Below are 19,461 nucleotides of genomic sequence, written 5' to 3' on the forward strand. Positions count from 1 at the left end.
TACCAGCTCTTTCCACTGCCAAAAGATACCTTGCTTGGTGCATTAGATGGGGGAGTAGCTGCCTAAGTTGAGAAAATGCTCATAATTTCTGCAGCTTTAGGAGAAGAAGTGAAATGTGACTACTGCTGCTGAAGGTGTGTGTCATGCAATGGCTGTTTGTCCCAATGTTACGTTTCAATGTGAACAGATCTTTCAAGCCAGGTACTGCTTTATTCTAATCACTTTTTCAGATTTCCTTGAAATATATTTATTTCTTTGCTGCTGTGAACTTGCTGCTCTATGACATGCACCCAGATGGAACTTTAATACATGTATTGAAATGAACCAAGTATCGACCATTTGTTAGCATCCTTTAAAAACATGTTTACCATTAGTCTTTTAGAAAGTTAAAAGACTTTTTTTTTAGAAAGTGCTTGGAGGATCCTAAATGTTAACTTAAAAATGAGAACTCATTTTCATCCCTTCCTCAGTTAAAATGACTGGAATGAATTTCTAACTTGAATGTTAATGGAGCCTTTTCTTTTTAACAGTTGGTGGCATCTATACGGTGATTCAGACAAAGGCCAAAACAACAGCAGATGAATGGGGAGACAATTATTTTCTCATAGGTCCATACTTTGAGCATAATATGAAGACTCAGGTGGAACAGTGCGAACCTGTGAATGATGCTGTTAGAAGAGCAGTGGACGCAATGAATAAGCATGGCTGCCAGGTAAAGGACTGACACCTCACTCGGCAACTGTTAGCCAATTGTTAGGGGAAAACAGACCATGAAAATGAACTCACATCAGGAGAAATCCATGCACTTACTTAGGGAAGAGGAGCGGGTTTGTGAGAAAGATGATAACTTTGATTTAAAATTGGTTGCATTTGAGTCACCTTGTGAAAATGAAGGGAAAATGTCTACTAGAAATAATGGGTTTGGAGCTCAGCAGAAGGCACATGGTACAGATGTATTTGGGGCAGTCATTTGCATATAGATTGTAGTTAAAGTCACCGATGTTGATAATATTACTCAGTGGGAGTTCACAGACCAAGAGCAGAAGTTTTGGGGCCAAATCTTAGAGAACGCCAACATGTTAGAGGAACTATATTAGAAGACATCTGAAACTGAAAAGGTAGAAGACAGTGGTGTAGAACTAAGGATGCCCAAGTCATTATCTAATATGGTAAAAGATACTTTACAGATAGGATTACAGTAAAGCCCTTGAGATAAAGAGATTGTCCTGGATTATCCTAGTAAACCCAATAAACCACCAGGGTCCTTAATAGAGGAAAACAGTAGAGCTAGAGCCAGAGAAGAGATGTAAAGGTGGAAGTGATCTGCTTTGAAGATGGAGGAAGGGGTCATGGGCCAAGGAGTGCAGGTGGGCCTCCAGAAGCTGGAAAAGGCAAGGAAACAGATTCTCCCCTAGAGCTTCTAGAAGGAACACTTCTCTGCTAACACCTTGATGTTAGCCTGTAAGACCTATTTCTGACTTCTGACCTCCAGACCTGTAAGATAATGTTTGTGCTCTTTTAAGACACTAATTTTCTGGCCATTTGTTACAGCAGCAATAGGCTGTTAAGTCAAGGGAGGGGAGAGTTTCAAGTACGAAGGAGGGATTGAGTCAACAAGGATTGAACCAAGGTCAAATGGATTTGACAATATTCAGGTTGTTGGTGACCTTGCAATGTATACTTTCAGAGGACAAGGGAAGGTTAAATCAGATTGCAATGGGTTGAGGAAAGAACAAGTGATAAGGGGAAGGACACAGATGTTGTGGTTGTGAGATTTTTCTATGTTGGAGAAAGATTGGAGAGACGTGGTTTTCAGAATCGGTATTTTTAAAAAATATTGGTGAGATCTAAGCATGTTTCTGTGTCAAAATATAATATCTAGCAGATGAGGAGAGTTAGCGAGATCAGAAGAAATAGATGATTGAAGAGAGTAAAGTTACTGAAAATGGGGGAGGGCACAAAATTCAAAACACTATTGAAAGGCTCATTCTTTGCCCCTTTCACTCAAACAGGATATAACGAATGAATACAAATTGAGGTAAGTTGATGAAGAATTCAGTATGTCGCACCCAATGGCTTTGATGATCTTACTGAAGAAGGAGTTAAAGGTCACCTTATGAGAGCAAGGAGGCAAGTGTTGAAATAAGAAAATTTGAAGGAAGACATTTCTAAAGAAGTGTTCAAGGGAAATATAAAAGAATCTCTGGACACTCTTAAGTATAGCCATGATGTTTTAGTGACATAAATGTACATGGCTCTGTGACTTTCTCCAGCAGCCATCTGCAACCTGAATGGAAGTGTGGAAAGTTGAACAGCTAGAGTTCCAGTGCTGATTATTTCAGTGGACAAGGTAGCAGGAGTATTGGTAGTAATTATGAGAGTGACTGTGTTGGTTGACTTGATGGACAATTTTATTTGAAATGGATGGGAAAGGACATAAAGCTGAGGAGGTGTTAATTTTGGAGAAAATGGAAATTTCCAGGAACTGGAGGTCTTGAAGAGGAAGAAAGACAAACACATGCATTGGGGGACAAAAAGTGAGAAAACTGGAAGGATAGTCTTGGTCAGATAATAGAAAACTGGAGTCGAGTATTTCAGAGGAGGAACAGTTTAGGTTATGACAGGTGTAAGAATGTAGTGATGAGTTTGGGGGCTAAAATCAAATGGACTTGAAGTTATTTGAAGTCAACAAGGTCAAGTAACTATCAGTGTGAGATTGGACTTTGAAGTCACCTGTGATAAGGTGGGAACACACCCAGGTGATTGGTAGAACAGACAAAGGCAGTATATTCAGAAAGCATGAATCTAAAAGATGTTTTTATACATAAACAGAAGAAAAGTTGTCAAATTGCAGTGAAATTTTTTTAAAAATATACTAACTTTCCTTCACACCCATCCCAGTAATATAGTTTCTCGGATGAAAAAATAAAAACCCCTCACTTGAGGCTTCCATTTGGGTGATAGTATCTAGGAAGTGTATACAAGGTTTAAGGGGCAGAATATTTAATTTACAATGGAAATTGAAGTCCTAGAGGGCACCAGTGAATGATTTCATAGGAAGGGTAGCAGAGAGAATGCAGGAAAAGTGATAGGGGTGTGATAGGAGATGTCAGAAGGGGCTTGCATCTTGTGAAGGAAGAGGAAGATGAGAAGCACAATGGAAATAACTGGTCTCAATATTCTACATGGACTTCTGCTGTAAGGATGTTTTTGTGATGGAGCCAAAAACTGACTGGGAGTCAAAACAAGCTAGCTTACAGTCTCTGCTTGTAGTTTCAACACTGCTCTGTGATCTTACCTCATTGTTTAGTATGTGACATATTAGGCACTCAGTAAATATTTGTTGAATGAGGGAATTAGTCAATGAATGTTCCAAAGAGAAAAACAGTGCAAGTTGTTTGGGGTTTGGGAAAACTCAATCTCAAAAAGTAATGGGTGACATGATAAATACTAAATTATAATGAAAGCAACTGGCATGCAATGAGAGTCCCCAAAGTTGGACAAGGCATTGGCTTTAGATAGAAGGAATGACATCACCACACATGCTACATCCCATGGGAGGAACATGATGATCAAATGGGCTTCCAAGCTCTGCACAATTAAGCTTTGGGTGCAGTCACAAGAGTCAATATGTAAGCACTGTGAACACTTTCAACTTTGTAGAGGAGCCTGAATGTCAATGAGAGGTTTGAAGTGGTTTATGGGATTGTGTACCATGTAATAGGAGAATAAACATAAAATAAAAATCAAGACAAAGGAACAAGTGAATTAGTATAGAGAAATAGAGAGCAAAGGAAGAAGTTAAAACATGGATATATAAGTGAATACATAAATGCAATTGGAAAAATTTGAGACAGTTATTGCATTAAAACTTGCAAAAAGTAAAACAATCAGGGATAAAAGAAAAATAAGTCAATTTGAAGAACGTATTTAGTTAAGATCTCTGACAGAAAAATTTTAGGATACATGTGAGGACTTTTTCTTTTTTGGTAGGAGTAGTAAGAGAAATCAAATCATACACGTGTCTATAGAAACAACTTTTCTCTAGCAGGAAATGTTTTAAGTCCTATAGTATAAAGGGAAGTAAGTGACACAAGGAAGCATTATATACAATTACAGATGTTAAAGAAACAGAACATTTCATCTTAGGACTATCATAAAAGCATAGACCATAATATTAAATCTTATATCCATGACCTCAAGGTCACAGAGGGTAATGAGGGACAGAACGACAGAGATTACAAGACCTCTTTGTTTTCACATGATCAAATTTAGTGAAGAACAAGAACTTGGAAATCCTAGATGACTGGATGCAGGCCCATTCCGTTTTTCAGTTCCAAACATCAGATGTTCTTCATTATCACTACAGCTTTCTATGCAGCATGTTCTTTCTGCTGTTGAGTTCTAAATAAGGCTTAAATCCTGTAAACACAAATACATTCTCCTCACTTGTACTCCTTCGTATTACTACATGGCTATATGTTCTTTTCATGGCAGGTGCATTTTGGAAGATGGCTGATTGAAGGCAATCCTTACGTGGTGCTCTTTGACATAGGCTATTCAGCTTGGAATTTGGACAGGTGGAAAGGAGACCTCTGGGAAGCATGCAGTGTTGGCATCCCTTATCATGACCAAGAAGTCAATGATATGCTGATATTTGGATCTTTAACGGCCTGGTTCTTAAAAGAGGTACATTTTACTGTGTAGCCACACCACAGAGGAGCAGCACAATTGCATTCAGTGCCCAGCAACGATCCCAGGATCTTCATATTAGGCACATTTTGAGATGATGCTATTATTGATTGTCCTAATACATTGTAAAGAAGTATGAGAAAATGTTCAGCATTCCTTCAGCTAACCGCTAATCTCTGGAACAAGGTAATAATAAAGCTTATCAATACTTCAGGCCAGCTATAAATGGAATAATACGTATAAGGTATGCAGTGTAAATTGCCTGCTTTATAGAGGATACTCAACACATATACAAAAACAAGGGATATTATACATCATGTACTATGTACATGAATTATAGGATCATGGTTGTACAAAATAACTTGAAGTATTAGGTTTTGTTTATGCATGAGTACTTTTGCAAGTGGCGGGGCTTTTAGATATTTTCCTTCTTTTGTGAAGGGCTGAAGTAAGAGAACTTAGCAAGCCTTGGAGTAATCCATAGGTATAAAAAAGCAATAGCATTGGAAATCAGTCCTTTTCTAATTGCACCAAACCTGTACTCTCAGCTCTTCAGAGTGTATCATTAGGATTTCTATAGACCCATTACTTCAAGGTGATTGTACCTGGCCTGCAAGTCAGATGGTGCAGAAAGAGCATCCCCAGCAAGGTGGAGATGTAGTCTAAGGACAGATCACAGAACTGTTATGTTGGGGGGTTCCCCTTGACCAATCCTTCTTACTGATGAAGTCAGATTTTAAGGGATGCCTTGAACTGAACAGGGAAGGTAGAGGGATTTGGGGTTGGTGACAGCACAGAAGAAGGAGAGGTGGGTGGTTAATGACAGATCTGCAATCTTGTTTTAGCACTGATTAGTGGAACCAACTCTACATACCTCTGCAAATTGCCTCCCTAAGCCACCCCCCTAGAAGCATGTCTGTTGTCATTCTTTTTAAGGGAAATACAGGGGAGAAAAGAAAAAAAAATGAGAGTCCCAATTTTCTCTAACGAAAAGCTGTGCCAGAAACAGAGATTTCCTCTGATTCAAAGAATGGAGATATTGAAAAATATTAAGGCTGCTGGGAAAGTCCTGTTTCTGCTGCCACCTCTTTGCTGCCACTGGTCTGATCAACTGTTAAAGTGAGAAGATCGGTGACTAGCCTAGTTTGTTCTAATAGAATTAGACCAGGGTACTCAGTATGTTTTGATATTTCTGTTTGATTCTAAATTAGTCATTAACTTATTCCTTATACGACCATGGTTTTAAAACAATAATGTGTCCATTAAAATGCTTGGGCTGCAAGGAAGAGAAAACCAAACCAAGGTTGAATTAAAACGTGAAGGTATCTGTTGTTTACTTTAAAAGAAGCTTGGTAGTAGGTAGCCTCAATTAATTCAGCAGCTCAGTGATACCATCAAGGAAATTATTATTATTGCCTAATATTCATTCATCCATCCATTCAACATGTATCCATTGAGAGCCTACCAGGCACTTACTCTATGAAACCCCTCTATGGATAGGAAAAAAAAAGCTGGTCCTTCATTAAAACGTAAGACATAAAAATATCTGGGCCTTATGAACATGCCACTGAATTCTATAAGATACCTTATACTTCCTCAGTGTGCATGCTTCATATTTAAACCCCTTCAAATTATGATAAAATTTACAGGCATAACAAATTTCTTTATGCTGTGGACTATGAGCAAAGTCAAGCTTCATCAACAACTTTTCTAAATGTTTTTTCTCTGATGTAGGTGACAGATCATGCAGATGGTAAACACGTCATTGCCCAATTCCATGAATGGCAGGCTGGAATTGGATTGATCCTTTCTCGAGCCCGGAAACTTCCTATTGCCACAATATTTACCACCCACGCTACACTGCTTGGGAGGTATCTCTGTGCAGCAAATATTGATTTCTACAACCATCTTGATAAGGTAAATGGTCCTCCTCTCTCCTCTCCACCCTCTCCCCACCTTTCTTTCTGGCCCTTGAAGCTGAAGGATGACAAGTATTGATTTTCACATTTCATCTGCCAGCTGGATGGCAGAAATGCCCTTTTAATTAATCAGTATTCATGACAGAGTTTCTTCCAGGGTGACAGCTCATACAGTTTAACTTTGCTAAGAGTGCAATAAGTTAGAGTTTAGAGGGGAGAGGCCTGATTTCTCTTCCACTATATAGCAATAGACGCAGAGGGGCATGGAGGGAGCACGACACTGTGGCCATAAGGTTGGGCTCCTCATCTCCGCTGAAGCTTGGGGAAGGCTGTGAAGACAATGGACCCACACAGAGAGCAACTTAGACTCTATCCCCCAAGTGAACAACTAATTGGAAGCTTTAACTCTGCAACATGTGGCCGAGTTTTTGTGGACTCATGTAAGATAAAAGTTACTGAAAACTGGACATAGGTCTTTTGTGCCCAAACAGTTGTGCCTGTTTGTCTTAAGAGGCTACCCAATTCCATGGCACAGTATCATTTAATTTTGACTGCTTTCTTCTATTTTTTCAGTCATTTATATCTGATTAATAAAAGTATATGTTTTATATTGTGTCAATAATATCAACAAAGCATTTTGAATGTTGCAGAATTGGTATATATATTACCAATCAAACTGATAATGAGTTAGCTTTCTGCGATTCAGTTTCACTGTCAGTAAAATTAGTAGTGGGCAAGTTGGTTCCTAAAGTCTTTCTCATTTTAAAATATTCTAGGACTCGATGAAATGGAATATAGTGGTGTCTGTGTGTAATACACAGCTAATACTCAGAAAATGGTAGTGAAAAGTTATAATATCTGAAAGACAGAGTACAAGAAAGTTCCTTCTGACAAGCTTCAAGACTTGTAATGCAATGAATAGTTCTAATAATAACTTCCCCATAAAAAGGTCAGCCTAACCTAAAGGTTAAATTGTAAACATAAGATACATTTACAATAAGGTCACCAAGGAATTCAGATAGTCAGGAGATCAGGGACCTTTCCTACCGGTGTATGGTAATGGTAGGCTATTAAGGACAAACCAATGATCTGTGATAAGCTCAAAAACCATGTTTCTTGCAGAACAACAGACTTAGACTTTCTGAAAAATAAAGTAAAATAAAGTATTGAGAGAGGCATATCATTTTTTTCCTTTTTGATGTTTGAGTATTACAAAATAGCAATTAATAAAAATAACTAACAATATGCATTGTATATGATTTTCTAATTAATGCAATAGTCAATGCATTATAGCGTGTAGTTATGAATTATAGCTTTATCCCTTTGACAAAAGGTCAGTTTTTATATCCTAATGTGTTCAAATATGATTATATATCTCCCCTCTTAAAAACCCTCACAGGTTGTGATAAAATATAAGACCCCAGCTCATCTTTCTAATGAGAGGCCCTATCCAGAAAAGAGGGCAACAGATAACAAATAGTCAAGAATCAGGTTCTGAGTAGAATTCATTATCATTTCTCAAAGCAAAAGTCCCATGCTCACAGTATGTTTAGAATTTGAGTGATACATAAAAAACACCAAATTATTCAGATGAAAAAATTTTTAAAAATTCATCATAAAGCATATGTCATAATTTGGTCTTTCCTGCAAAAACTAGGATCAATTTCAGTAAGTTCTGACTTAGGCAAACAAACATGGGGAAAATGAAAACAAGAAAAAAATTATTCAACCTTTGTAAAAGCAGAGAGAATAGAACAATTTTACTGAAATGATAACTAAAAGCTTCTTTTTTTGTTGTTAATAGACAATCCAAAAGGATCCTGATATTGGCTTAAGTTTTTAGTAAAACTCATAAACTAAACTAACATTATTGCCATTTCAACCAGCATATGAATTTTCTGAGACCCTTCAAGCAGATGTTTCCAAATGCATCCTTATCAGTCCAATCATTGGTCAACTATCCCCTTAACTATAATGGCTAATGGTTTTTAAAAATGGGCTTTAGTTTTCTTATGCCTTGGCCTCTCTTTTCTTGATAGCAACAGAATTTCTTGGACTAAAATCTGAGGAAAGTGTTATTTGGGATTACACAGCAGTGAAGGAAGCCATAGACAAGTATTTGATGGGTTTTAATTCTTTTCTCTGGCCAAGTTTTGAGCTAGCCACCTTCAGTTATGGATATAGCCACCTGTCATTGGAGTCGACATTCCCTTTACCTGGTTAAAATATCATTTACCTCATTCTTTATTGTTCTTTTACACACACTAAACAGTATTCAGAAAACATTAAGAGATAATGAAAAAGCAAGAAAGTAGGACCCATCATCAATAGAACAAGGTCCTAGATGCTGGAATTATGAAACAGAGATTTTAACATAACTATCATTAATATGTGGAAAAGGTGGGCAATGTGCAAACAGATAGAGAATTTTAGCAGAGAGATAGAAACTACTTTAAAAAAAGAGTCAAATGAAACACTAGAAATAAAAAAAACAGTGTCAAGAGATGAAGAATTGTTTTAATGGCCTTGTTGGCAGATCTGACACAGCAGGAGAAAGCATCAGTAAAGTTGGATATAGGTTAATAGAAATGATCTAAACAAACACAAAGGCAAAAAAGAGTGAGGAGAAACAAAGCAGAGCATCCAAGAGCTGTGGGACAATATTAAATGGTCTAAAATACATGTAATTAAAGTCCCAGAACAAAAATAGAGAGTGAATGGGGCAGAAAAAAATGCATACAGAATTAATGGCAAGGAATTTTCTAAAATTAATGGCAGACCAAAACCACAAATCAAAGAATTTCAGAGAACCCCAGGTGGGATAAATACAAAGAAAAACACACTTAGGTAAATAATTGTCAAACTACTAAAAACCAAAGGTACAAAGAAAATCTAAAGGCAGCCAGAGTTGAAAACAAAATATCTAAAAAAGAACAATGATAAGAATTTCATCTGACTTATCAAAAACAATGGAGGCCAGAAGACAGTAGATCAACATCTTTAAAGTTCTAAATAGAAACAAACAAACAAAACTGTCAACCTAGAATTCTATATACATAAAAATATCATTCAGAAATGAAGGTTAAAAAAAAGAAATTTTCAGACACAAAAAGATGAAAAAAATTGACTCCAGCAAAACTTCAGTACACAGTGTTAAAAAATGTTTGTTAACCTGAAAGAAAATGATACCAGGTAGAAACACAGCTTTGTAGTAAGAAATGAAGGACATCAGAAGGAGTAAATAAGTCAGTAAATATAAAGGACCTATTTTTAATTATTTATATTTTTCACAGGTATCATTCAGTCTCTTTAAAGGTATTGATTATTTAAATGTGAAATATTAACAAAGGAACGTGAGGTTTATAGCATACGCAGGTGTCAATTATGTAACAACAAGATAATAAAGGATGAGAGGGTAATAATTGGGAATATACTATTGTAAAATTCTTCATTGCTTGTGAAGTATTGAAATATTTTTTGAATATAGACTTTGATGAGAACAGACACTGGTGTAAGAAAACTCAAAGAGACATGACTGAAAAGTAAATAGAGAAGATAAAATTGATTTTAAAACATAAACATAGTTGATTTACTTTTAGAGAAAGGCAGGAAACAGGGACAAATAGCAGATGGGACAAATCATAATAAAATACTGACATGGTAGGAATAAATCCAAACATATCAATAAATATAAGTGGACCAAAAGCCCCAATTAAAAGGCAAAGTTTGTTAGACTAGATTCAAAAGCAAGACCTAACTATAAGTTTTTTAAAAAAACACATTTCACAAACAGATTGATATTAAAATGATGGAAATATATATTCCATGTAACCATTAAGCAAAACATATCAGGTATGGCTATATTAATATCAAACAATATAGATTTTAAGGCAGAGAGTAGTATCAGAAATGACACAAATTTTTTTTTACTGATAAAGGGATCAGTTAATTGTGTATAAACCTAATAACTGAGCTCACAAATACACAAATCTAAAATTGGCAGAACTAAAGATTGACAAATCCACAATTATAGTTGGTGATTTTAACACTGCTTTCTTAGTAATTGTTGTATTTTTACAAACAAGCAGCTGACAGTAGGAAAAGGAAATTTAAAACAATACCATTTATAATAGAATCAAAATATAAAATATTTAGAGATATATTTAACAAGTTACAAAAAATGCTGAGAAAAATCAAAGAAGATTGAAATAAATGAAGATATATACTATGCTTATCGATTGACTCAATATTATTAAAAATGTCAATTCTACACCAAATTTATGTATAGATTCAATGCAATCCCATTCAAATTCGCAGCAGGGATTTTTCTAGAAATTGACAAATTCACTTTAATATTTAATTATAAATATGAATTACCTAGAATAACAAAAACAATCTTGAGAAAGAAAAATATGAAAGATTTGCACTGACTTTAAGACTTTCTATAAGTTGGAGTAATCAAGACTGTGGTATTGGTGGAAAAACAGACAAAATACAAGTAGAAAAAATAGCCTAAAAATAGAGCCACATGTAAATAGTTAAATGATTTTTTGACACAAAAGCCAAAGAAAGTCAATGAGAAAAGGAAAATCTCTTTAACAAATGGAGATTTTGTATATCCATAAGAAAAAAATAATAATCCCAGACACCTAACTCATACCATTGCCAAAATTTAATTTGACCTAGATCATACGTCTAACTGTAAAAGTTTAAACTATGCATCTTCTAGAAAAAAAATAGAAGAATATCTTCAAGACCTTGAGGTAGGTAAGGATTTTTTTAGATAAGACACAAAAAAGCACTAACCATAAAAGACATAAAAAGATAAATATAATTTTATCAAAATAATATGTCTGCTCCTCAAGAGAAATTGTTAAGAAAATAGGTAAGTCAAAGACTGGGAGAAAATAATCATAATATGTATACCACTCAGTGGACTTGGGTCCAAAATAAACACAGAAATCTTACAAGCCCATAATAAGAAACAACCAATAAAAATGGGCAAAATCTTGAGCAGACACATTTTTTAAAATGGCCAAAAAGCACATGAAAAACATGAAAAAGACTCAACACCATTAGTCATCAGGAATTACAAATTAAAACTAAAATGAGATACCACTATACACTCATCTGAATGGTAAAAAATGAAAAGAGATTGCCATCATCAAATATTAGAGGATGTAGCACAGCCTAATTATCATATACTGATATTGGGAGTATAAAATAGTTACAACCACTTTGAAAAATATACATCTATTCTATGACTGAGTAATTCCACTCCTAGGTATTTATTCAAGAGAAATAAAAATGTGTTTACACAAAGCTGTGTACACAAATGTTCATAGTGGCTTATTCATAATAGCCAAAAACTAGAAACAGCCCCCATATCCATCAACAGGGGAAAGGATAAATTGATTAATCAATACAACAGAAAACTACTGAACAATAGAAAGGAACAAACTACTGAATTATGCAACAATATGGATGACTTAAAAATATTAAAGTTAGACACAAAAAAGTAATATTTTGTAGTTTCATTCATGTGAAATTCTAGAAGAGATAAAACTAGCCTATGGTAGTAGAAAGATCGATTATTGCTTCAGGTAAGAGGGACTGACTGGAAAGCAGCATGAGGAAGTTTTTTGGAGCAGTAAAAATGTTCTTTCTTAATAGGCTCTGTATGCATTTGTCAAAATTAATCAAACTGTTTATGTAAGATCTGAGCATTTCACTGAAGGTAAAGTATATCTTCATAAGAAGTTTTAAAATAGTAGGAGATATTTAACAATTACTTACCACTCACCAGCTACCAAATACCCTGCTTTGAGAGAGATGAGGAAGCCGCAATTACAGCTTCCTCATTTCTAAGGAAGCTCTCTCTCTCATTTCTAAGGAAAAGTCCCCAGAGTTATATCCATTCTCAAAGAAAAGGGGGTGTGGGGATAGAATTTTCCTGCAGAGTCATTCTACTTGTGCCCAAAAGAAACAAACATTTTCCACTTTTCTACAGAAGGATAAACCTTTGTTCATGTCACAGGTTAAAAACAGTAATTTCTAAAATATAATTTATTCGAGCAGAATGACACTAAAAGACTGTTTATAAAATGTTTTGCTCATGTGCCCTTACTGTAGAACCGCTGAGTAAAAAGCAATTGACTTCACAGTTTTACAGACTTTTGATTTATATGTTATCAATGAATGGAATTCAGCAGCCAAATTATAGTTGTGTCAATTTTCAACTGTTTTTAAAATGATTCTCAGTTAAAATGGGCTGAGTTGGTGTTGTGCTGATGGTTAAGAAGTTCGTATAGCAATGAGTCTTTTATTGGGCAAACCTCATCTACCCCTCTTTTTTTAAATTAGCCAAATCAAAGTTTAAGATTTTTTGTTGAAAGGTATGATTCAAATTAACACAAAATTTCTGGGCAATATCTGTTTAGTGACCAAAAAGTAAAGTAAGCCACTTTAAAATGTCATCTTTTTTGTTTGTTTGTTTGTTTTCTTGGTAACTTGCGGTCATCATTATCAATTCACTTTTTTCTTTAAAAAAAAAAAAAACCTTTTATTGTAATAACACATATGCAACTCAAAATTTCCCATTTTGACCACTTTTCAGTATAAATTTTGAGTATTAATCACATTCACAATATTGTACTACCGTCACCAACATCCATTACCCCACCTTTTAAAAATGTCATCTTTTTTGATCCATAAAATTAAGTTTTACCAAGAGTTGACTGAGGTCAAATTCCATGAGGCCAAAGTATTTATGGAATTTAGACCCATTACTCTTTCTGCTTTCCCTAGTCAGAGCTGAGTGACTTCGCATCATAGAAAAGTGATTCACAATTTCTTAAATCTTTTCCCTGACAATTAATTATGTCATGTTAATTCCTATAATTCAAATGGTAAAACCCATGTGTATACATTCTATTCAATAATAGTTTTAAATTGAGTAAGTTGACTCCTTCTTGTCACAAGCAAAGCACATAAATAGCCAACTACTCCCTGCCATCTGGCGTTGCTGTAAAGCTACAGGAGGGCCAGGCAAACCTGTAGGAATCCCCATGGGGTCAGGAAAAGGCAGGAGCTTTTACTTATCCCTGTCTTCAAGAGACCTTTCATGGAATCATCAGCTTCCTGTTATCATCCCTGTATCTTTGCATACTCACTCCCCATCTCTAAATGCCCAAATTATAAACATTCTTCAAGGCATATGGTAAATGCCATCCCATCTATGAAATCTCCTTATTCTCTATAACCAAAATAATAATGATAATTAACAACAATAGCTAAAGTTAACTGAGCATTTTTCACGTGTTTTCTAAACATTTGACCTGCATTAGCTCATCGAATCATCAGAAAACCCCATGTGATAGGAATCATTTCATACTTCTCTCCAGAGTTATTTTTCTTAGACATAGGTCATGTCTTTACCACACATTAAATGAACCCCTTCAATGGCTCCCCATTGTGTATAAGACAAAGCTTTATCTTAAGGGACTTTAGTGATCTGGCCCTACTATGTCCTACCAGCCTTTGTCTCCTACATCCTAGACTCAATGCTACAGTCACATCAGACATCCTGCTGTTTTCTGCACATGCTGTGTTACTTTATATGCTTGTTCTCTTCAGGTCAACTAATTTTTCAGTCCCAAATAACTTTTTCCCAATGTCCCAGTTCACATGCCATTTTATGTATCCAACCAACTGGTGATACGAAGATTAATAAATTGTGGTCCTTGCTCTTGAAAAGCTTACACTCTAGAAGTGATACTGATAATATGAACAATTATTATATAGTGTAAGATACTTTTCCCTATTTCCAGCCACAGTGAATCAGCTCTACTCTCATCCTGTACCTTACTCGGGCACTAACTCATTTCTGCCTGACTATTGTCTCTGTTTTCCTGCTAATTTGTACACTCCTTCAGGGTAATAAGTACACATAAATCACTCAACAAAAGATGGGTGAAAGATTTGGTTGAATGAATGAGGCTAGCCATATAGAGATTTTAAGAAAACATCTGCTAATGCAAGGATGCCACGTAGAGCCTGATTCAAATGTTTCCACAGAGATAGTTGCAAATATTATGGACTTGAGAGAACATTCTAGGAAATTTCCTTGTCCTAATCACTGGAATCATCTAATGAGTGATTTTAGTATTTTCCTCTTTATGATGTTGTAAGTATTGGGACGTGTTGATAGAGTCAGAATCTGAATTATATAAAAGCAGGTTAGAGCACAAGCTTTGGCATCAAACTGGGCATAAGTAAGGCTCTGCTAACATGCTTAATAGGAAAGTGACCTCAGACAAATTTCTTAACCTCTGTGATGTTCAATTTCCTCCTCTATAAAAAGAAGCCAAAATGGCTGTTTTGGTGGCTTATGAAGATTAAATAAAATAATGTGCTTAGGAGCATGCCTGGCACACAGTGTTGAAGAACTACTAATAGTCTTTTTTATGAAAATTATCCTACTGATATGACACCAAAAATGTTATATACACTATTCTCTTAGACACTACTAGTTTCATTTGCAGCTACACGAGACACAATTAGCAACAGCCCACAGCTCTTGCCAATTATTTAAGTAATTATGGAGGGTTTGGCTGGTTCATTTTTTTTTCTTTTAAGATACACAATCTAACAAATTATCTAATTAAATTAACTATATACTCTTTGCGTTATAAAGGGCAAAGGGTATATGTGACCTTGGAAAAGCATTTGTCTTTTCTGTTTTTCAGGTTCACTTTCAGTGAGTTAAGGATAATAATAATTATCCTTATTTTCAGTGTCAAGTTGAATGTCAGCTTTGTTTTCTTTTCATGGGCAAAATATGATAAATACCTTGGGGAGAGGAATTAGCTCAATATTTGTCAAAGGTGGGATAAATAAAAGTATAACTAAAATATCAAAAAATCAAAAATTCTATATGATATAGCAAGGTGAAAAAATCATTTACTTGGGGGGTTAAACAGCAGTTAGAAATAGAAATTAAGTAAACAGCTCTTTTTTTGTTAAGCAAGTAGTTATGTACTTTAGTAATGGACTTAATAAAAATGTATCATTACTTTTTTTTGGTCAAAAAATTTCATACAGCCTTGAAGAAAAACATGAGAATTATGTGATTTTGTTTTCCTTATGCGGAAGTTTCAGTGTAAGCAAATGTATGTGTTTCTTTCTTCTTCCTTTTTTTTTTTTTTTTCCTTTAATTTTTTACAGTTTAACATAGACAAAGAGGCTGGGGAAAGGCAGATTTACCACCGGTACTGCATGGAAAGAGCCTCTGTTCATTGTGCTCATGTGTTCACCACAGTTTCTGAAATAACAGCAATAGAGGCAGAACATATGCTGAAGAGAAAACCTGGTAATTATTCTTCCTAAGTTTGTCCTTGATTTTTCAGTTCTAAATAACATTAGAGTATGAAAATGTTTGCTCAGCATAAAGTAACTGTTGGAGGAAGAGTTGCATTCACTCTTACTGCCCAAACCTTTATATGTGTTTTAAGTCTCAATTTCAGTAGCATTGCAGTGAAACCAACACTGAGCTATATTTGGAGCATGGTAAATATTCAATCTGTGTTTGTTGAATAAATGAGTTCTGCTTGAAACGCCCTAGGTCTGAACTGTGTTGTCATAATGACTTAATGTGTGGAACCCAGCTGTGTCGGCTCTTCCCTTTTAATACAACAGACGTCAAGAAGAAAAAAAATCGGAAATTTATGTATCACTCACAGCCTTACATTTTGTAACGCTACCTCATTGTTTTATTTTTCCCTCAAACTTCCTTGCAATTTTTTCTGGAACCTACTTCTATATCATCCTTAGGTTGCCATGGAAAAGGCACGTTTACAGAACATGACACTACCACCTGGCCACAGTTGCTTGGTCCAGAGGTAGATACTCAACCTAAGCTGGGCTGATCAGCATGCTTCATAGAAAGGGGTCTAAACAAATGAATCTCAGTTTTAAAACAGTCTTGTATAATGTGGATATCAGTTTTGAAGCTGTTGCAGTTCCATTTTTCTATTATGTTGCTTGGGATACAGAGACCATTAAGTACAGTAAAGGTTAGGACATTTTAGGTTCTAAACACTGTTTTAGACCATAGTTTAAACTAATTCTGGAGGCCCAACTCAACCTTTGTCATGCATCCAATTAAAAAATTCTTCTTCATACTTTAGCTAGTGTTAGTAGGTATGCCAGTTTGGATGTATTATGTCCCCCAAAATGCCATGTTCTTTAATGCAATCTTGTGGGGACAGAGGTATTAGTGTTCATTAGGTTGGAATCTTTGGATTAGGTTGTTTCCATGGAGATGTGACCCACCCAACTGTGGGTAATACCTTTGATTAGATTATTTTCATGAAGATGTGGCCCCACCCATTCAGCATGCATCTTGATTTAATCACTGGAGTCATATGAAAGAGCTCAGTCAGAAGGAGCTCAGTGCTGCGGCTTAGAGAGGCATTTTGGAGACAGGCATTGAAAGAAGACTTTTGCTAGCCCAAAGTTTGCTTGGGAGAAAATAAGAGAACACCCCCAGACACCTAGAGAGGAACGTCCTGGGAGAAGGCCATTTTGAAAGGAGATCCCCAGAGCAGATGCCAGCCACGTGCCTGTGCCTTCCCAGATGACAGAGGTTTTCCAGACACCATTGGTGTTCTTCAGCGAAGGTAGCCTATTGTTGATGCCTTACCTTGGATAATTTATGGCCTTAGGACTGTAATTTTGTAACCAAATAAACCCCTTTTATAAAAGCCAATCCGTTTCTGGTATTTTGCCTAAGAGCCGCATTAGCAAACTGGAACAGTAGGTTTGTATTTACAACCAAATAGCCCTGATCATTATATCCTCCTTGCTTAATCCTTGTGGTCTTGTCTGTAGTTCCCTTTCTTTCAGGTAACAGTCGAATGTCTAAAGGAGGTATTCCAAGGTGCTACACAATTAAAAAAAAAAAAGCAAGAATCCGAGTACTTTGCATAGTAGCAGCATAAGGATCATATGGTATTCTTTCTTCTTTCCAAGGATTCTTATGGCTTCACTTGGATTCTCACTCCCACTCCTCCTACAGGACTTTATTCTATCAACATGCTCACTTCTTTCTTGGTTCTTCCTTTTTTCCTGTCTATGGCATCCTTTTCTAAGCTTACAGAAATGTGTTGTTTTTTCCTATTCTAAAATAAAAAAATTGTTTTCAGGCTGCTACTCTATCAAATAAGGACAAAGTCTCATCCTTCCTCCTGCTGCCAATTATCTTAGAAGCAAAATTCACAGCTGTTGCTTCTGCTTATTCATCAGCACCTTGGATTGTGGCTTCCAGACCCCACAAAAAACAAACAAATAAACAAACAAGCAAACAAAAAACAAGAAACAAGAAAAAACCCACCAAATTCAAACTCACGTTTCTTTATTTTAAAAGTGTTCCTTGGCATTCCTTGGTATTCAAAGGTGGTGGCCACCTCTACCTTTCCCTTACTTTCTGTGACTCTACACAATCCAAGTTTTTTCTAACATGATTCTTCTTTAGCTCTCTAATAGTTTGTCAGCTTCCTTCTGCTTTTTAAAAGTGAATGTTCTCCAAGATCAGATGCTAGATTCTGTTTTCTTTATATGCTATTTCCTTTAATTCTTACTTTCTTAGAAAATCAACTGTAGAGGCTTGGTTAAAACCATGGGCTTTGCTCCAAATGCCTGAATTCAGTATCAAAAATGATTTTATGTTGAATGTGTCTTTCTAGCAATGTGACATTGTACAAGTTATTATTTAAGCTCTCTATACAGATAAAGCACAATAAGGATGATAATACTATTTATTATATAGATTTGTTGTGTTAAGTAAAAGGATTAAAACATGGTAAGAATGAAGATCGGTGTCTGATTCATTGAAAAGGCTGAAAAACTATTGGTAATTATTATTTTGTATGGATCACTGTCTTGGTTTCCACAAGTTCCATCTGTATTTTTGGCTTGCCCACAAGCTAATGCCATCTGAAGTTCTACCAGAACTTTAAACACTGTAATCTACTCCACGTCTAACTAGTGATAGATTCATTTGGTAGCTCTGATTGAAATTGTGAAATCTCTGAACGCTTTGTAGCTCAAGAAGGTCAATGGACTTTTAGTAGATCATTAAACATAAAATCTTTCCCAAGAGCATTTTGAAAAAAAAAAAATATATGCATCATGTAGCATAAGTATGGGCTTTGTAATTTCTAGTTTTCCTTGACGTCTGCCCAGTTAAAATTATAATCATACCTTTAATGCTGTGGGCACACATCCAGAGCAAGAGGCAAATGTCTGGCCTGGATACTATGAATGTAGCCAGATGTGTTTAAAAAATATTACTATACACTAATTGGCAAACACCTATTTATTACTTTATTATTATGCATTGAATACGTATTTGACTCCAAATCATTTCTGACATTAAAAATGTAATATTTTGTTTAAAATACTGGCACAAAGGCAACATCATAAATTTACTAGTTACAGATACACAGTTGAACCACGTACCTTGAAACTTGAAAATAATGAACTTTAAAATGACTGCCCTGAAATACTAAAAAGACTGCCTCTTTGGATTACATGCTGAGAAGTTTTTATTCTACATTGAAGCAAGCAAAGTACTCCTACTAAAAAATGCCAATCCCTCAGCAGTTCATGGACTCATATGATTACTATAAAAATCTCTCTTTGCCCCCCTTTCACCTAAAGTTTGGCTATTTGAAACTGGAAAATTTGAAGGCACAATTCAATTCAGAGTCATCCAGCTTTGTTCAGAGATGAAAATTTTTCAAATAGAATCAAAATTCTCATATGAATATTTTGATTTTATTTGCAGAAC

At 35.5% G+C, this 19,461-nt stretch overlaps 1 protein-coding gene across 2 annotated transcripts in view; it reads left to right on the forward strand.

The window, feature by feature from the left end:
• GYS2 (glycogen synthase 2) overlaps positions 1-19,461 on the forward strand; it is a 71,120-nt gene that overhangs the window by 13,881 nt on the left and 37,778 nt on the right. For both annotated transcript variants that reach the window (XM_037846076.1, XM_037846077.1), the window contains exons 2-5: positions 531-712; positions 4,498-4,689; positions 6,427-6,609; positions 15,837-15,981. In XM_037846076.1, coding sequence (XP_037702004.1) covers positions 531-712; positions 4,498-4,689; positions 6,427-6,609; positions 15,837-15,981 — 702 coding nt within the window. The remainder of the gene's footprint in view (positions 1-530; positions 713-4,497; positions 4,690-6,426; positions 6,610-15,836; positions 15,982-19,461) is intronic.

The sequence above is a fragment of the Choloepus didactylus genome, chromosome 8 (genome assembly GCF_015220235.1).
Source record: "Choloepus didactylus isolate mChoDid1 chromosome 8, mChoDid1.pri, whole genome shotgun sequence".
Taxonomy (NCBI): Eukaryota; Metazoa; Chordata; class Mammalia; order Pilosa; family Megalonychidae; genus Choloepus; species Choloepus didactylus.